General features: G+C 41.3%; 1 protein-coding gene across 12 annotated transcripts in view; it reads right to left on the bottom strand.

Moving 5' to 3' along the window:
- CELF6 (CUGBP Elav-like family member 6) overlaps window positions 1-19,969 on the bottom strand; it is a 435,439-nt gene that overhangs the window by 53,111 nt on the left and 362,359 nt on the right. For 6 of the 12 annotated variants that reach the window (XM_069222257.1, XM_069222258.1, XM_069222259.1 and 3 more), the window contains 3 exons: window positions 9,341-9,420; window positions 6,028-6,171; window positions 3,174-3,312 (listed from right to left, as the gene is read on the bottom strand). In XM_069222257.1, coding sequence (XP_069078358.1) covers window positions 3,174-3,312; window positions 6,028-6,171; window positions 9,341-9,420 — 363 coding nt within the window. The remainder of the gene's footprint in view (window positions 1-3,173; window positions 3,313-6,027; window positions 6,172-9,340; window positions 9,421-19,969) is intronic. The other 6 variants (XM_069222260.1, XM_069222262.1, XM_069222261.1 and 3 more) reach the window with 1 other exon arrangement.

The following is a 19,969-nucleotide window of genomic DNA, read 5'->3' as shown; positions in this document are numbered from 1 at the left end:
ATCTTCACCCTGATGCCCTCTAGTCATTGACTCCATATGTGCTCTTGAGGAAAACAGAGATAAAAGATTTTATTCAATATAGGAACTGAAATCCTGGACAGTAAGGTTGGGGGGGTGGAGTGGGGTCAGTGGGGTTGTAGAATGGTGATTGAGGGTGAAGAAATTGGAATCAGAGGCATGGCCTAAACGAGGAAAGTGTCCAGCTAGGCTAAGTCTGGAGCTTTCTGGCGGGTCAATATTATCAACGTATTTGCACACGTGACATACTGGATTGTAAACGGGTGCACATTGGACACACACTGACCAACGTGGGAAGCTGGGATCCAAAGCTGCATCTTTGGGATAGGTAGTCTGTGAACACAGGTGCAAACTTACAGGTTTCAGCATCCAGTGTATGAGCTGGGAAACCCCTTGCAGAGTCCCTTTACCAGAGCTACACAGGCTGAATCTCTTATTATTGTAAGTAGCAAGTGCTTACCTATTGATAGTCACATTTTTGTAAAATTCACCGTGAATACGGAAAGGGAGATTATCAATATATTCTCATAAATATTTTTAAATAACATTTCCTACTGGCACCAAGCACACTGCAGTTACATATCAATATATTTCAGAAGCACATTTTAATTTATTTAGCAAGTTGCCCCTATTTAATTATTAATATTGTTATTATTATTATTTGATTGTTAGTGCTTCTTTAATTGATATATACTATCTCCTAGCTGCTAATTGTTTTCTCCAGCATTAACTTCACATACGTTCTTAAATAAAGTGACTGCCATTAATCAAAGAAATTGAATTCTGGAATGGAAAAAGTGAAGAGATTTAGGGTGCCTGCTTGGAAACATTAATTGATAAATGTTAACATACTAGTTACACTTTCTATAATGAACTTTAAGGTTGGTATTTATTGTGTGGTTTCCTTGGATAATATGCCCCTTAATAGTATATGCTGCTTCAGTTTCACGACTCAATAATAAAAATGGCTATGCCTGCTGAAGTGAGATTGCCTAGTGTGCCGATCACCCCTGGCTTCACACAGGCTGCCAGTGCACTGTATCCCATGGGATGTGTTTGCTGTCTCTTATCCTGCTTCGGTGATCTGACCATACTTAAATACCACCATGGCCCCTCGATGGTGACCTGCACCATGCAGTGCCTCCTGGGCGTTCTTGATCTGTGCACCCTCATCTTGTCCTTGACTTTACTGTACTGAAAACCTAACATTTTTAGCTAGATCGGAAACGTTTAGGAACAGTTCTCGCTCACTTCTACTAATAATGAGTTGTGATTGCTGGATCAGTGTGACCTCACAGGCAGAAAATCTGAGGAATCTCAGGTTGTACAACGTGGGTGAACGGGAAGGAGCATGCAGATGACCAGGGGCTATATGTACGAACACATTATCACACAGACACAGAATGGGTAAAACCCTTTGCTACATCTGGTCCCAGATCTCTATAGGTCCTAATGCTACTGGCTTGAAAAGAACATGGGTCAAATGAGGAATTAGTTCCTTTGTTGAACTGAACTGGAATGCCTCCAGACCAAAGGAGTGGAAATTAGAAATCAGGGCTTCCACCTGCCCACTCCTGCTTTGCACTCTGACACAATGGCAGATTCAATCCTGAGCAAAAAACAAAATAGCCGCTCTTTATTCGAGCGAAACTCATACATTATTGCTGCCCAAGGATGATAAGAGACGGTATGAGGAATAATAAATATGAACGCTGATAAACTGATAAGCCGTAGAACCGTTCAGATCATACTTGAATATTGTGAGTGATCTGACAGTGACAGGGAATTGTTCTTTCGAGGATTCACAGTGTATGGCACCCCAAGGTACAAAGACTGCACTTTTTAACAGACACTGAACTTTGTACGATTTCTTCACAAATTCAGAAATGTTTTCAAATACTTTTTTCTAAGCTTTTTTCCATATTTCTCAGTACTGCAATCTAAATTCCATTTGCCAAATTTTTACACAGAATATATGTCTTTTTCTTATTTGCTACAGTTTTGATAAGTACCGGCTGCTATACATACTCGAGTAAGAGAGTGTGGAGCTGTTACTCAAGATGCTATGACTATTCCAAGTGACCATAAATAGTCTTAAATTTTGGGTAATTTGGTGAAGACTAAAATGGGCGAAAATTTAAAGTTAGAATCTGGGAAGTATAATTTCTCACCTATAGTATTGACAGGGCACTTGACTCGTCCTCTGACACCTTCTGAAATACACTATGATGCCACTAACTAGCGCTCGAATCCTGACCTTCACCTTGAAATTTCTTGACATTCACTATGACATCCTGACCTGCACAATGACACTTGCAGTGATATGTTATCCCAATGCCTGCACCCAGGCCCAGATAGGTAGACAATTTCCCACTAAACAGGTACTAGAAATCCATTAATATATACTTTCAGACCTAGCAGGATCACCTGTGTGCACGCTAAACCTTTGGATAGGAACACTTCCCTCCAAGACCTGCATACTGAACTTCAAATCTGCACGTTGATTCCAGGCCTGCACTCTCTGTTCCCACTACCTCAATCTGCACCTACACCCTAAGAACTGTCTGTGTTCTGAATGTCACATCTGCAGTGTAGCTCAACACAAACCTCAACAATAGCCCATTCACTTCCACTCTCAAATCTGACCCGTTTTCTACCCGAAAAAAGAGAAAACTTGGACATGGACTCTAGACCTACTTCCTGAACCTTCTAAAACTGCACTCTTATCTAGGGGAACCCCACTCTGGGCTCTTACCCTGACATCTACAGCTCTGAGACCCCTAGACCTGCTATATGACTCTTTACACCCTATTATCTGAACCTTCGGATTGGTCTTCTATCTCGAAAACAAATGACTGGTGCGCTCTTCTGCACTCTGAAACTACAGTCCTTCTTACTGAAAGGCTGAACTTAACTCTATCCCGATTACATGTCCTCACAATCCCTTAACCTAAATGCTAATTCCTGAGATATGCTGTCTCATTATTTGAACTGTGATCATCTTAACCTGAACTACCATGAACCAAATTTGAAATATGATTTCCATAGGTCCCAATTTGCAGGCCAATTTTTTGATCCAATCTCTGAATTCCTTACCTGCATTTTGTGAACTATCCCCCGCCCTTCTTGTCGAAAATGTGTGTGCTACTGCTTACCTGGAGAAGGGGTCATGGGAGCTGCCAGCAACCCGCCCAAGCTGAAACCGCTCATCTGCTGCATCTGGGCTGCTGCAATAGCTGCTGCGGGGCTAAGGCAGGGGGCAGCTGACATCAGCGCTGCCTGCTGCTGCAATATCTTAAAGAAAAGAAGGGGAATGAAGGAAAGGAATAGGACAGGGGGAAAGAAGAAAGGGACAGAAAAGGAAAAGAGGTTACAGTGAAGAACAAGAGGTGAGAAGGTAGATAACGGGAGACAGAGAAAGGTGGTGTTAGAAGAAAAAGTTATCACATGCAAGTGGAAAGAGAAGCAGGGAAACATTGAGAAGGATAATGCCAATAAGGGGGTATGAACAACGAAGAAATAAAGAAATGTTTAAAAAAGAGGAAGAGAGTGGAAAAGAAAAATAAGAGAGGGAAGTTAAACAAGTAAGAAGAAACAAGATAAAAAAGAAAAACAACAGAATAATAAGAGTTTGAAAGAGAGAAAAGAATGTATGGTAAATGGTGAAGAGGTTAAACTTAAATGATGTGAGAGGAAGAAAAAGGGGAAGAGAAAAAAGGATGAAGAATCCAAAGAATGGGAAGGAGAAAACATGAACAAGAGAACACAAGAAGAGAACGAGAAGAAAAATGAAAATGATGAATTAGAGAAGGTGAGAGAGAAAAGAGAAGGAAGAGATATAATAACATGTGATCAAGAAAATCAAAGAATGAAGACAAGGGAAACAAAAACATTTCTGGTGACCAGCTCAAACCAGGTAGCAAAATGATCTATAAACTCCACTACCTACACACACTCTCTCTCTCTCTCTCTCTCTCTCTCAATCTCTCACTCTCTGTCATTTTAGGTTGTGTACAGACTAGATAAATGGAGATGGGAAGGACGGAAGTTGCTTAGTAAAAGAGAAGGGAGTATAGCTCCTTACCTGTATGTAACATTTACCACACAGTTTTACTACACAGCACTTTACTACACAGGTCGGTACAACACAGGCCCACCACGATGGATAGTTTGACCTGTTTATTATTCTGTACTTTACCACACAAGTTTTTTTGTTTGAAGGGCATATTTTAATGTCATTTAAAAAAAGAGTATTTAAGGATAAAGGGATGGAGTTTCTAAGGTTTAGGGGTGGTGAGAGCTAAAGCGAGTTGCAGGTTTTTTAGGGCTCGGGGATGGGTCGAGACAAATGGAGGTAAGGGTTTTTTTAGGGTTCAGATGGGCACAGGTAGAGGAAGGTAAGGGTGTTTTATGCTTCATGGGTGGATAGAGGTAAAAGGGTAAGGGTTTTTTAGGGTTCAGAGGTAGGTAGACATATAGGAAGATAAGGGTTGTTCAGAGTGCATGGATGGTTAAACGTAAAGGGAGGTAAGGTTTTTTTCAAAGTTAATACATATAAATCTGTCTCTATGTATGTTCACACATATATCCATGGGACTCAGCGCTCTCATTGGCTGGAAACACATAAAAGGGAATGTTGTGGCTCCGTTATTCTGGTTATTAATGCTAATAATCACGATGAGTTTGCCAAATCATTCAATATTCGGCTTGATAACCGGACTCTGAACCGTGTTACAATGCCTAAAGGGATTTTACGAATTATATTGAAATATACAGGATATGTTCTTCTTGGGTGAGGAAAGTTGCTGACCTTGATGATTAGCGAACAATATTTTGATACATCAATACTTTAGGTTCTTTGAAAAATTAGGTTTTTTGGTTGGTGAAGCGAGATATGTAACCTATACCAGTTTCAAAATATGTTCTGTTTTTATTTAGTGCATTTATAAAAGATGACAGAGTTTTTAAGTTGTTCCTTTGTGTTTCTAAGTTAGTGAATGATTTGGGAAACCCACCTCAAGTATTGGGATTAAGAACCAGAATTACATTGAAATGTACAGGTAATTAGAAAGATTAACGTCTTGACTAATAAGTAAGGTTGAGTATTAGTTTTGAAGAATGATGTAGTTCAATGGAATTTTTGCATTCCTTTTAGAATATAATCTTCTTTGGTAAGGAAAGTTACTAACCTTGATGATGAGCGAATAACATTTTGATAATTCAGTACTTTAGGTTCTTTGAAGGCAAACCCAATGTAATTGTTCATTTTTAAAGTATTTAATTGATATTAAATTTGAAATTTCTGTTTTTTGATTGTTGGCAATTGACAAGGTTTTTTTTCATATATCCAACATTTACATTTGTAGACTACTATTGGGTGATGTTTTCTATCACTACTTTCCATTTATAATTGATTGCCTTAGTATTGGTTTTAAGTATTTCTTCTGTCCCTATTTTTTATTTGTTTACCTTGTAAATTTAGGTAATTTTAAATAGTTTGCACAGTAGTGTTAACTGTTTTAATCTTTGTACTAATTATGTGCCCATTCCTTTACTGTGTCTTCATTCTTGCCTTTCTCATACTCATTTTCTCACTGTAGTCTGTTACTGTCGTGACATTTGACTTGCTATTGGTAGAATTAGTTTTTTTACCCTAATGAAATGACACATGTAAACCATACCAGTAGGAAAAAGGTGTTAGCTTTTCTTTAGCTCATAAAGAGTTCATGGAGAAGTACTATTAGTAAATAGATATTATGAAAGGGATTGGATGCCTGATGAATTTCTATTCTTGAAATACTTTCTTTGACTCACAACAATTTGCCTTTAGACACCAGTGAAAAATTGGCTTCAGAGGCTCATGCTCTAGCACATGGAATACACTACAATCTAAGCTCATAGCCAGATACGCACACAGGTAAACTTCATTTGTACAACACTATGTCCATCTATCACTTTTGATCCAACTGGATCACCCCCTGTCCCTGTCAGAGTGTTTCTGTCTCTCACCGCTTGTGTGTATGCCCCGTAGGCTCCAAATTGGATGGTCATCGGATTGAAGATGCCAAGCTGCCCGGCCATCTGATGCATCCGCCGCAAGGTCCTCTCTTTATCTGTGTCTGCAAACTTCACCACGAGGCTGGAGGAGGCACCCTGTGAGGAGCAGAAAGATCTTCATGTCACACCATCCTGACATAAATCAGCACCCAGTCGCTGACAGAGTAACTGATGCTCATGGCCGATCATTACAGTAGCCCTGGAACATAATTAGGAAAGTATGGAAGGTTTTCAAAGGATCTTTTATGCCACTCTCTTCCTAGTCAGCTGTCCCTCCCTCTAACATCCCTGTTGCAGCAGTACAACGACTGGAACTTAAAAGTCCTTGAAGAGAGAACAGCTGCAGCAGGAATACAAGAAAGAAACAAAGAGAAAAAATAGACTAAGAAAAAGGGATAACAGACAAAAGACAGAGCAAAGAGAGAGAGATAGAATTGAGACAGAGTGAGGAAAAGAGATATAATCTGCATGTATGTATTTGTTTAATAGCACACACGCCATGTTACCGGATATAAATCCTGTTGGGTACGGAGGCAAGCAAATGGATGTTTTAGGTTATTCGGTGATGAGAATTCAATTTGATAAGCGTCAAACTTTGGGAAAGTGTTTGTAGCAAAAATGGGTGATACCCAAAACATCTTTTTTCTTGCCTCCGTACCCAACAGGATTTATAGCCGGTTGAAGGCAGTGAACCAAGCCGAGGTGTGAGCTAGCTGTATATTGGGCAATTATCCACTTTGAGTTTTTTTTATGGGGAATACCATTTGTGGTCAGATCAGCTCATTGACCGCTTACTTGTATGTTCCTATGTAAGGAGATGGAGATTGTATCCTCTAGGATCAGAAGGTGGTCAGATGGATTGACTAGTTATAATTTTACAGTTGAGTGTATACCTGGAGCAGGGAATGCAAAGGCAGGTTGTCTCTCTATACTGCCACTCAACCAGAATGTAGATGTGTGTGAAGAACTAGCTGTAGATTGGGTATGTGAATCAGCCCTGGAGGAAAGTGGCTGGGGTAATGCTATTTCAAACAAAATAGAATTATCAACATTAAAGGAACTCAGTGTAAATGGTTGTCCACACAAGAAAGATATACCAACTAATGTGGAAGGATTTCTTTGTGTAAAAGATGAACTCAGCATTAGTGATGGAAAAGTATTAAGGGGGAACAGGTGGTACCTCCAGATGTTTTGGGACAGAAGTTATTTAACTTGGCTCATGATGGACATTTACGGATAGATTTGACCAGGGCTCATTTGTGTGAATAGTACTGGTGGCCAAGAATGGATCAAGAGGATGAAGTGGTGCTGAAGGATTGTTGGCATTGTGCGAACAATGACAAAACAAAGAAAACTCACACAGTTCCTCTATCACCTGTTGAGGTTCAAGTGGAGCCATGGACTAAGCTAGGTCTAGATATAGCAGGGCCATGTGATATTCTAGATAAATGATCTGGGGGAGATTTGAATGTGGTCAGTTATGATCGATTTGCTGCCCGAGGTGGTTGGATAAACAATGCTATGAATCTAATAAAGGTTTATGAAGAACCTTTGAAGTGAAAAGCGTATTCTTAACAGATTTCAAAAGAGTTTTTATATCACTATACTTCCTAGTCAGCTGCCCCTCCCTCTAACATTCCTGTTGCTGCAGAACAAAGACTGGAACTTAAAAGTCCTTGAAGAGAGAACAGCTGCAGCAGGAATACAAAAAAGAAACAAAGAAAAAACAGAATAAGAAAAGGGGATATCAGACAGAAGAGAGAGCAAAGAGAGAGAGAATTGAGACAGAGAGAGGAAAAGAGATATAATCTGCATGTTTATATTCGTTTAACAGCACACATGCCATGCCAGACCAAGCCAAGCTTCAATGCGGCACACATAAACAATTAAAAAAATAAAATGTACCCCCACCATACAGGACAGACTACAGAGAGACCAGGAACATAAGGTTCAAACCTTCACTTAAATCATTTAACGAGAGAATATAACAACTGATTGCTGAATGTGGGTAGGAGAAATTGAGACTGCTATAGAAATACAAAGACACAGAAAGTGAAGGGGTACAGATAAAGAGGGGGAAACACAGAGACAGGGAACCAGTGAAATAATAGAAGCAAGCTGAGAGAACTGAAAAAAGATACAGACCAAATAAATAATAGAGAGGCAGAGCTATAGTAGATATGACCAGAGAGCCTCAGAAAGAAAGCTCTGAGCGAACAAAAAGTACAAAGAATATATTGAAAGAACAAAGAAATCAAGAATGAGAATACATGTATATCGAAGAGGGAACAGCGTGACTCGGACAAAGAATAGAAGTCCCAACAAACGAAAAAAACGTTTTACAAAAGAACCAGAATACTTAGGGACGGTCAGAGAGAAAGACAAAGTCCAGAAGAAGTTCAAAGCAGAGACAGAGAAGAGTAAAACAAAAGAGCAGAAATGTCCATAGACATACGCGTGAGAACTAGAGAAAAAAAAGAATAGAAAGCACCATAAAAAGGAGAGGGAGAGAAGAGGACAGGTGTGTGAACAGAGGTGACAGTCATGCACGAAGCGAGTCGAACAAGAACAGAATGAAAAATGAGATGGTCAGTGTGAGAAAAACAGGATCAATGGGAGATCAGGAAGAGATCTGGGAAGACAGTGAGTGAGAAAGAACAAGGGAGATGGAGGAAGAAACAGAGAGAATGTGAGAAAAAGAGAAACTGACGGAGAGACTGTGGTAGCTAGGGAGGCAGAGGTAATTAAGAGATAGTATAGAGAAGAAGTGGCACATGAAGAGAAGAGAGGATGAACAGAGAGTACCATGGGGCACACAAAAGAATGACTAAGAAGTAGGAAAACAATTAGGGAAACAAGAAAGAGAAATGAAAGAAGAATATGACCAGAGACAACAAAAACATACAATTGAAAGAATTAGGGAGATGAAAGAGAGAAAGACAGAAAGAGATTTCCAGGAAGAGAACACAGAGGTCCAGATAGAGAAAAAGATGATCAGTGATATAGAGCTGAGAAACTAAGAGAGAGGAACCAAGAAAGAGTAAATGTACAGTAAGAAAGATGATAAGAAAGAAAGAAACAGCACATGGGAGAGCACATAGTGAAAGCAGAGGGAAACGACGGAGGAAGCATGAATAACAAAGGAAAAGTTGATATATAGAGCTTTGAGAGAAGCTAAGAGAACAGAGGGCAAAGTAAGTATTTAATGAAGGCAAAAGATAGTGGTACTGTGGCTTTATGATAAACACCTCATCCTTATTCTCACCGGCATAGTCTGGCAGCCATGAAGGCTGTGGATTGCTGCCTGGGCCTCAGCATGGCTTCCATACTTGACAAAAGCACAACCTGCACACAAAAATGGGAAATACTTTATTAGGAAAGGAGGACATGTTTAAGGGAAATAGGGCAAGAAGATGAACTGCTAAAAGAGGAAAGCTTTTAGTAGAGGCTGGAGCAACCATTTAAAGCTCACAATGAAAGAGAAGACTTCAAACCTCTAAGTTGAGGAGCAATACTTGAGAAGGCTATCCTGGGCAGTTTCACATGGCGTTAACCTACAGTGGCAAGGTTTTAGGGACACTGTACTGTAGAAGATGGAAATCTTTATGGCCGATAGAAGCAACACATGAGGTTATCTTCCCACAGGTATATCGGTGCCTACCCATATGCTGAAGTTATTGATGATGATGATGATAATGGTCATATCCACTAAGGTGCACTAGCTGATACACTCCTGGACAAAAACAGACCAGCTCTGAAATGGCATTTTGAGTCAAGTCCAGCATTTAGTAGGTTGAAGAATGGAGGACAGACTAATCCCACACACAGTAGTCATGAATTTCCACAATATTTTCTTGCTCATCACAGCAGAGAAGGGAAAAGGAAGCAAGATTAGGCTGCAACTGATTAAACTGAGGAAGACCATGATCCACCCCACTTGAATAATGCTCAACTGAGAACAGCCTTGTCTTAATCTTGAACTAGGGGCCAGAGGTATGTACATTTTAGGGATGTACAAAGGCCGTAAAATGAGTCGGCCACAACAATTGTATAGCGAGCCTAATGTTCTTAGTTACTGCAAAATATAAATTTCAGTTGCAATTAGTAAATCACAAATCACCAATGTGCTAAGCGTTTGCCCATAGCAAATTGTTGCAAAAATAAGAACTTGAACTTGCAAAACACAAAGCAGTCAAAGCAGGCGACAATCATGTTTAAACATTAACAATTCGTGTAACATGCATGTAAACCCTGACAGTACATTACCACTCTGATGGATTGTGTTACGTGCTAATTTTGGGTGCACATTATAAACAATAAAAAGGGAGGAACATAAATAAACAAATTAGTAATACCTACAGCAGTGAATTATAAGTAGAACATACAATGCATAAAAGATGTCAGGCAAGTATTTGAAACCTGCACCGCGTAATGTCGATTCCACTGCAGTGTGTATTGTCATCTAACAAAGCGAAGGTTTCCTACACAGTCACTATTCAAAAGTGAAATGGATACAGGCCATACAAGGAATTTTTCAATTAAACATTTCCGTTGTGAGATATACAACATTATCATTAAAAAAACGAATACACAAACACAGTCGTCAATACTATGCTATAACAAAGCATATTGGACAACAGAGATACAGGAGATGCTACTGAAACATTATTGTGTCTGCAAGGGTGAGTTGAGGATACAAGATTGCCCTGAGATCAGTTCTCATAAAAATGTCAAAATAGTATCACTTGTGCATAGAGTATCATATATATATATATATGGAAAATGTCACTTACCCAGTGTACATCTGTTCGTGGCATTAGTCGCTGCAGATTCACATGCTGTGCACAGTCCGCCATCTGGTGTTGGGCTCGGAGTGTTACAAGTTGTTTTTTTTCTAAGAAGTCTTTTCGAGTCACGAGACCGAGGGACTCCTCCCATTTCGACTCCATTGCGCATGGGCGTCGACTCCATCTTAGATTGTTTTGCCCGCAGAGGGTGAGGTAGGAGTTGTGTATGCTAGTAATAGTGCCCATGCAATGGAGTGAATGCGTATGTACATAATAAAGTTTTAAGTAATATATTTACAAATGTACAAATGTTTAAGATCTACTTCTAAACGGCTACAGGCTCCCGGGGAGGCGGGTGGGCGCATGTGAATCTGCAGCGACTAATGCCACGAACAGATGTACACTGGGTAAGTGACATTTTCCGTTCGATGGCATGTGTAGCTGCAGATACACATGCTGTGCATAGACTAGTAAGCAGTTATCTCCCCAAAAGCGGTGGTTCAGCCTGTAGGAGTTGAAGTAGTTTGAAATAATGTTCTTAGTACAACTTGACCTACTGTTGCCTGTTGTGCAGTTAGCACATCTACACAGTAGTGCTTGGTAAATGTATGAGGCGTAGACCATGTTGCTGCCTTACATATTTCGTTCATTGGAATATTTCCTAGAAAGGCCATGGTAGCACCTTTCTTTCTGGTTGAGTGTGCCTTTGGTGTAATAGGCAGTTCTCTTTTAGCTTTAAGATAGCAGGTTTGAATGCACTTAACTATCCATCTAGCAATGCCTTGTTTTGAAATTGGATTTCCTGTATGAGGTTTTTGAAAGGCGATAAATAATTGTTTTGTCTTTCGAATTAGTTTTGTTCTGTCAATGTAGTACATTAGTGCTCTTTTGATGTCTAATGTATGTAGTGCTCTTTCGGCTACCGAATCTGGCTGTGGGAAGAACACTGGTAATTCTACCGTTTGATTTAGGTGGAACGGTGAGATTACTTTTGGTAAAAATTTAGGATTGGTCCGTAGAACAACTTTATTTTTGTGTATTTGAATAAATGGTTCTTGAATGGTAAATGCTTGAATTTCACTCACTCTTCTTAGAGATGTGATGGCAATTAAAAATGCAACTTTCCACGTTAAGTATTGCATTTCACAAGAGTGCATGGGCTCAAAAGGTGGACCCAGGAGTCGTGTTAGGACAATGTTGAGGTTCCATGAAGGAACTGGTGGTGTTCTTGGTGGTATAATTCTCTTTAGGCCTTCCATAAACGCCTTTATGACTGGTATCCTAAACAATGAAATTGAGTGCGTAATTTGTAGGTAAGCAGAAATTGCCGTAAGATGTATTTTAATGGAAGAGAAAGCTAGGTTAGATTTTTGCAAATGTAGTAAGTATCCTACTATTTCTTTTGCAGATGCGTGTAAAGGTTGAATTTGATTATTATGGCAGTAATAAACAAATCTTTTCCACTTATTTGCATAGCAGTGTCTAGTGGTAGGTTTTCTAGCTTGTTTTATGACCTCCATACATTCCTGTGTGAGGTCTAAGTGCCCGAATTCTAGGATTTCAGGAGCCAAATTGCTAGATTCAACGATGCTGGATTTGGATGTCGGATCTGTTGTTTGTGTTGTGTTAACAGATCTGGTCTGTTGGGTAGTTTGACATGAGGTACTACTGAAAGGTCTAGTAGTGTTGTGTACCAAGGTTGCCTTGCCCATGTTGGTGCTATTAGTATGAGTTTGAGTTTGTTTTGACTCAACCTGTTTACTAGATATGGAAGGAGAGGGAGAGGGGGAAAAGCGTATGCAAATATCCCTGACCAGTTCATCCATAGAGCATTGCCTTGGGATTGATCTTGTGGGTGCCTGGATGCGAAGTTTTGGCATTTTGAGTTTTCTTTTGTTGCAAATAGATCTATTTGAGGTGTTCCCCAAATTTGAAAGTAATTGTTTAGTATTTGGGGGTGAATTTCCCATTCGTGGGTTTGTTGGTGATCTCGAGAGAGATTGTCTGCCAACTGGTTCTGAATCCCTGGAATAAATTGTGCTATTAGGCGAATGTGGTTGTGAATCGCCCAATGCCATATTTTTTGTGTTAGGAGGCACAACTGTGTCGAGTGTGTCCCTCCTTGTTTGTTTAGATAATACATTGTTGTCATGTTGTCTGTTTTGACAAGAATGTATTTTTGAGTTATCATGGGTTGAAATGCTTTCAGCGCTAGAAATACTGCTAACAGTTCTAAGTGATTTATGTGAAACTGTCTCTGATGTATGTCCCATTGTCCTTGGATGCTGTGTTGATTGAGGTGTGCTCCCCACCCTGTCATGGAAGCATCCGTCGTTATGACGTATTGTGGCACTGGGTCTTGGAAAGTCCGCCCTCGGTTTAAATTTGTACTGTTCCACCATAGAAGCGAGATGTATGTTTGGCGGTCTATCAACACCAGATCTAGAAGTTGACCCTGTGCTTGTGACCATTGTGATGCTAGGCACTGTTGTAAGGGCCGCATGTGCAATCTTGCATTTGGGACAATGGCTATGCATGAAGACATCATGCCTAGGAGTTTCATTACCATTTTGACTTGTATCTTTTGTGTTGGATACATGGCCTGTATTATCTTGTGAAATGTTTGAACCCTTTGTGGACTTGGAGTGGCAATCCCTTTTGCTGTGTTGATTGTCGGTCCTAAGTATTGCTGTGTTTGACACGGCAAAAGGTGTGACTTTGCGTAGTTGATCGAGAAACCTAGCCTGTGAAGGGTCTGTATGACGTAGTTTGTGTGCTGGGAACATTGTCTTAGCGTGTTGGTTTTGATTAACCAGTCGTCTAAGTACGGGAACACATGTATTTACTGCCTTCTGATATGTGCAGCTACTACTGCCAGGCATTTTGTAAAAACTCTTGGCGCAGTTGTTATTCCGAATGGCAACACTTTGAATTGGTAATGTATTCCTTGGAATACGAACCTTGGGTATTTCCTGTGTGAAGGATGTATTGGTATATGGAAATACGCATCTTTTAGGTCTAATGTTGTCATGTAATCTTGCTGTTTGAGCAGTGGGATTACGTCTTGTAACGTGACCATGTGAAAGTGGTCTGATTTGATGTAGGTATTTAGTATTCTGAGATCTAGTATTCGTCTCAGAGTTTTGTCCTTTTTGGGTATTAGAAAGTACAGTGAGTAAACTCCTGTGTTTTTTTGTAGATTTGGCACTAATTCTATTGCGTCCTTTTGTAGCAATGCTTGAACTTCTAGTCCTAGAAGATCTATATGTTGTTTTGACATATTGTGTGTTTTAGGTGGGACGTTTGGAGGGAATTGGTGAAATTCTATGCAATAACCATGCTGGATAATTGCTAAGACCCAGGTGTCTGTTGTTATTTCCTCCCAAAGTTTGTAAAATTGGCTTAGTCTTCCCCCCACAGGTGTTAAGTGATGGGGTTGTGTGACTTGTGTGTCACTGTTTATTTTGAGTTTTGGGGCCTTGGAATTTTCCTCGATTTCTTGGGAATTGGCCCCCTCTATATTGCCCCCGAAAACCTCCCCTCTGATATTGACCCTGGTAAGTAGGCCTTGTTTGTGAGGTTGTGGTTTCTGTGGGTTGACCTCGAAACCCTCCCCTAAAAGGTGTTTTTCGAAATGTGCCTCTGCTCTGCGGGGAGTAGAGTGCGCCCATGGCTTTGGCTGTATCGGTGTCTTTTTTGAGTTTCTCAATGGCAGTGTCTACTTCCGGCCCAAACAATTGCTGTTCATTAAATGGCATATTGAGCACAGCTTGTTGGATTTCCGGCTTGAACCCTGAAGTGCACAGCCATGCGTGCCTTCGTATCGTGATTGCAGTGTTTATTGTCCTTGCAGCTGTATCTGCTGCATCCATGGAAGACCGTATCTGATTATTTGAGATACTTTGTCCCTCTTCTACCACCTGTTGCGCTCTTTTTTGGAACTCCTTGGGTAAGTGTTCGATGAAATGTTGCATTTCATCCCAATGAGCTCTGTCGTATCTTGCCAAAAGTGCTTGTGAATTGGCAATACGCCATTGATTTGCTGCTTGTGCTGCAACCCTTTTTCCCGCAGCATCAACTTTGCGTCTCTCTTTGTCTGGAGGTGGTGCGTCTCCTGAGGTATGAGAGTTGGCTCTCTTACGAGCTTCCCCGACAACTACTGAGTCTGGTGTTAGTTGTGTTGTAATATAGATTGGATCTGTTGGCGGTGGCTTGTACTTTTTCTCCACCCTTGGAGTTATGGCTCTGCCTTTAACTGGATCCTGAAATATTTGTTTTGAATGTTTTAGCATTCCTGGGAACATGGGAAGGCTTTGGTACTGGCTATGGGTGGAGGATAGGGTGTTAAACAGAAAGTCATCCTCAATTGGTTCAGAATGTAAGGTGACGTTGTGAAATTCGGCTGCCCTTGCGACCACCTGTGTGTAGGATGTACTGTCCTCAGGTGGTGACAGTTTTGTGGGTAGGAGTCTGGGCTGTTGTCAGACACTGGAGCATCGTAAAGGTCCCATGCATCGGGATCATCCTGACTCATTGTAGTATGAGCTGGTGAGTGCATCAGTGGTGGAGTTGTTGCTGGTGATGCATGTGTTGATGGTGGTGGAGACGGTGGCGGGGTTGTTTTCCTTGCCACTTTTGCCTGTGGTTGCTTGTCCTTTTGTTGAAAGGCAAGTTTTCTTTTTATTTTGATTGGGGGAAGAGTGGTTATCTTCCCTGTGTCCTCATGAATATGAAGCCTTCTTTGCGTGTAGTCAGGCTCTACAGCTTGAAGCTCCTCTCCAAATCTATGTAATTGGGAGGTTAATCCTTGTTCCTCTGTATAGGAACTAGTTTTCGGCTCCGAGGCTGGATGTTTCGGAACCGAAACCTTTTCGGAAGTCTTTTTAGGCTCCGAAGAAACCTTCTTTGTTTTCGGCGTGGTGTCTCGGTGCCGAAATTCTTCGGTGCCGCTGTCTCTGTGCCGAAGTTTCTCGGAGCCGCTGTCTCGGCTCCGAGGTTGCTGTGTGGCGGTATCTCGACCGGAGTCGGATGACTTCGACACCAGCATGCCCTTTTTCGGTGCCTTGGATCGGTCACCTAGTTTTCGGGTTAAGCCATGGCCTGTTGGCGGTGGCGTCCCCTGGGCTTTTGTGGACTTCTCGTGAGTCTTGATTTTCGACGTCTTACTCACGGTTTGGTGTGTTTCTTAGGCGCTGAGTTCTTCAGAATCCGACTCGTGGATGGAGAAAGCTTCTTCTTCCTCCTCGAAACGTTCTTGACCTGTCGTCGTGGACGCCATTTGTAGTCTCCTGGGTCTTCGGTCTCTCAGCGTCTTCCTCGACCGAAACGCTCGACAGGCTTCACAAGTATCCTCCTTGTGCTCGGGGGACAAGCACAAGTTACAGACCAGATGCTGATCCGTATACGGATACTTGTTATGGCATTTTGGGCAGAAGCGGAATGGGGTCCGTTCCATCAGCCTTGAAGTCGCATGTGGCCGGGCCGACCAGGCCCCGACGGGGGAACGAAAAAACCCCAAAGGGCCACCGGAGCTCTTCAAAATTCGGTGTCGATTTGTTCTAACTAACCCGATACCGAACGCAAACAATACCGACGATTTTTTCCGAGATTCTAACTAACTTTCCGACCCGAAACACGGAGCGAAAAGGAACACGTCCGAACCCGATGGCGGAAAAAAAACAAGTCGACAATGGGACAATGGGAGTCGACGCCCATGCGCAATAGAGTCGAAATGGGAGGAGTCCCTCGGTCTCGTGACTCGAAAAGACTTCTTCGAAGAAAAACAACTTGTAACACTCCGAGCCCAACACCAGATGGCGGACTGTGCACAGCATGTGTATCTGCAGCTACACATGCCATCGAACATATATATATATATGTATATACCTGTAGTATCATCCAACCCACATGAGTGCAGAAGACTACAGCGTGTGCGTTCAACTACATTACAACATACTCTGGTACACATGCTTAAGGTCCCTGTATGAAAAACACTCGGGTACACAGGCTTAAGGCCCCTGTACACATAGCCACCTGACAGTCGGCCTATTTGTCCTTGTGTGTCACGTGCACTTTGGGCGAGTATTACAAGTAACCCCACAGCTAGACTTAGTGAAGGATCCACAATATTACATCTGCCCCTTGAAGGAACTTTAACATTGCTTTTAACAAGTGACTGCACTGCCTTAGCTGCAATGCCTTTTGTAGAGTTAGGTCAAGGGTGTCCTTCCCAGATGTTAGGACAGAGGTCACATTGTGTTCAATTGCAGTTTCTCTCCTACCCAGCTTGTTTGTGGCATACGGCTGTCTAAGCTGCACATGTAACAGTAAATCCAATTTCCAGTATTCTTGTGCAGCTTGGGTGTCAATGTCTCAGTGACAGGGATGGAACATTTGTAGTGTCAGCCTTCGGCATAGCCTTCTGAGACCTTTGCTGGACTGCTTGAGGTGACTGTGCATGTGTCACATTATCCCCTCCTTTTCCTGTTCTCCATGTGAAATTTCATCAATATCCATAGTGTCAGTTTCCTCCTCATCTGTGGTAGGTGGGAAGTCTATAATAACTATGGACAAGTAAATAACTTCATATTGTCATAGTAATGTAATGACAAACATTGTTAGTGAATACTATCAAATAACAGTTTTGATGACCCAATAAGTAAGCTTTTTGTTTTACAAATAACAGTTATAAGTGTATTGGAACACGCTCCTGCATTATAATTTATGAATGGGTTTTAGGTGTAAATTACGTGTGTGGATTGTCATATTTAACAAGCCTGTATTTCTATATGACTGTGGACCTACCAGATGATGGACCTACATTTCCATCATCTATTTTTACTTTTGGTGGCAGTTGGCCTCCTTCCTGTATCTGGCACTGAAGTGTGTTGCTCCATCTCTTCTGTTGATGTGGAAATAATTTCACAACTTCTTCCTTGCCCAATCAGAGATTCCTCACACAAATTTTCATCTCGTTTGTCTTTGTGCTTGAAACAATCATACTCTTCAATTTTTGTGTTGTTGTTTCCCACAAGTCTTACATAGTAGTCCATTTATGTAATCATCTTGTGCTGGTGCTTCCTGTATGGAATATTCAGCTTTTTGTCTGAAAACGAAACCTTTCTACATCTTCTCTGCTCCTCCTGCGTGGGTGCTGTACCCTCGACGGACATTTTTCACAGACATGGCCTCCCGATTCCTTGTAGGATTGCTCTCAAGCAGAGCGTCCTTTAGGTGTGGCACTGATTTCAATTTTTAAATGTTATCAATAGCTGCCAATGCGTCAACCGCAATTTGCAAATTTTATCCAGACATGATTTGCGATCTAATATTTTGAAAATGCAAATGTTCATGCGTTGCTAATTCATAACCGCATGCAAATGTACATACAGTTTAGCAATTCACAATTTGAAATTCGATAAATGCCATACATTACGAATCGTAAAATTGAACGTGTTCTAAAACTAACTCCTTTGCAAGCATTTGGAGCCCGCAGCATGCAATGGCAAGGGAACTGCAGTTAAATGCGCCCGGAATTGGGGATTTTCCCACTGAAAACAACGATAAAAGGGATAAGTGTTGTAAAATACAAAACGTCAGCTACTTACAACTTCAATATAAAGTATGAACAATTACTCAAGCAGGTGATGAATCACACATGCAGGTACAACTACTGGGCCGTTTATGTTCATCTACTTATTAACAGATGGCGAAATAAAGATTTAAGTATCAGTTGGTGTTTACTTCCCACCACTGGGAGCCAGGACGTCATTTCACTGCAATCACCCAGGTGGATCACCGATGGCATGACAGAAGTGACATCAACCAACCTTGCTTTGACCACAAATCCATATCATACTGACTATGCTTTGAAAACTTGCGGCAGGATCACACCAATCAACAGCACCACATAACAAGCATGAAAGAGGCAGCTAAAATCACCAAATGTTTTAATTATGCATGACTGTAAAACATCAGCAATCACGTTAGTCCCATTAGTTCAAATGAATTGCATGTTGTCACACGGACGTCAATTCGCTAAAATTCCAGGGGCAGCGGAAGTGACAGCAAGCGCCATTTTATATTTACTTTCACTCACACACATGCTTACACAAACACACATTCACTCATACACACACTCTTTTACATAAGCAAGCATGCACACAACACACATTTAAATGTTTTTTACTTGCCTCAGCTACCAAGGAAGGTCTTCTTCCAGCTAACTGCACTCCATTTTTTATTACACTATAGTGTAATTTAAAAAAACTGATGATTGAAAACAAGGAAGTGGAGCCCCAAGCAACGTCCGTAAGGACGAGCTGCCCCTGTGTTCCTGGCACAGATTTTGCCACCTCTAAGGCCTGAGGCAATGCCAGGGATCGCAAGGGGCAAGCTGGGGTTCGCAGCTGCGACCCCTGGCAACCCCTAAATGACATAAATGGTTGACAAACACAGCTATCTCTTCGGGTCTCTGCTTGACACTCTGAAGCGGAAGCCCCATGAGTAGATGCTTTAGTAACAAGGGCTATAATTTGAGAATGGCTATTCTGCATTCACAACAACTGAACGTGATTCTCACATGCTGTGTGCTCTAAATCCACACCATGGCATTACATTTGGTTACAAATGGCACATGGGCATTGGCTTTGTGAACCTATGGGTGAGATTATATAATATATACACTGCTGCAGTTCAAATCAGCAAAGCATTAGCCAGTGCAAAAATGACCACTCAATACAAAGATTTTGTTTTTCAAAAGCACAAATTAAAATGGTGCTGAAACAAGAGCAAAATGACTTTCCAATGTTCTCTTTTTGAAAACTTTAGTAGCTCAGAGTACTAGCTTCAGATATGTCACAGGTTAGTGTGCATGTTAGGCACAGAGCTTGCAGTTCAAGAGCTGTCTCTAGCAGTAGATGAGTGGCCATCAGTTTCATATTCTGAACGATATTGTATTGTATTACAGCATTTATATAGTGCTTTACTATCCCTATTTGGGGTGCTGACGCATATGCCTTTATGGGTAGCACACTACACCGTGTAGGGTATGTGGCTGGAAGGATGCTGTCTTTGTTTTGTGATTCTATGTGGGAAGTGATTCCTCA

The sequence above is a fragment of the Pleurodeles waltl genome, chromosome 3_1 (assembly GCF_031143425.1).
Source record: "Pleurodeles waltl isolate 20211129_DDA chromosome 3_1, aPleWal1.hap1.20221129, whole genome shotgun sequence".
In the NCBI taxonomy this organism is placed as follows: Eukaryota; Metazoa; Chordata; class Amphibia; order Caudata; family Salamandridae; genus Pleurodeles; species Pleurodeles waltl.
The sequence above is the reverse complement of the archived record's forward strand: the minus strand, read 5'-3'. Positions and strand labels throughout refer to the sequence as shown.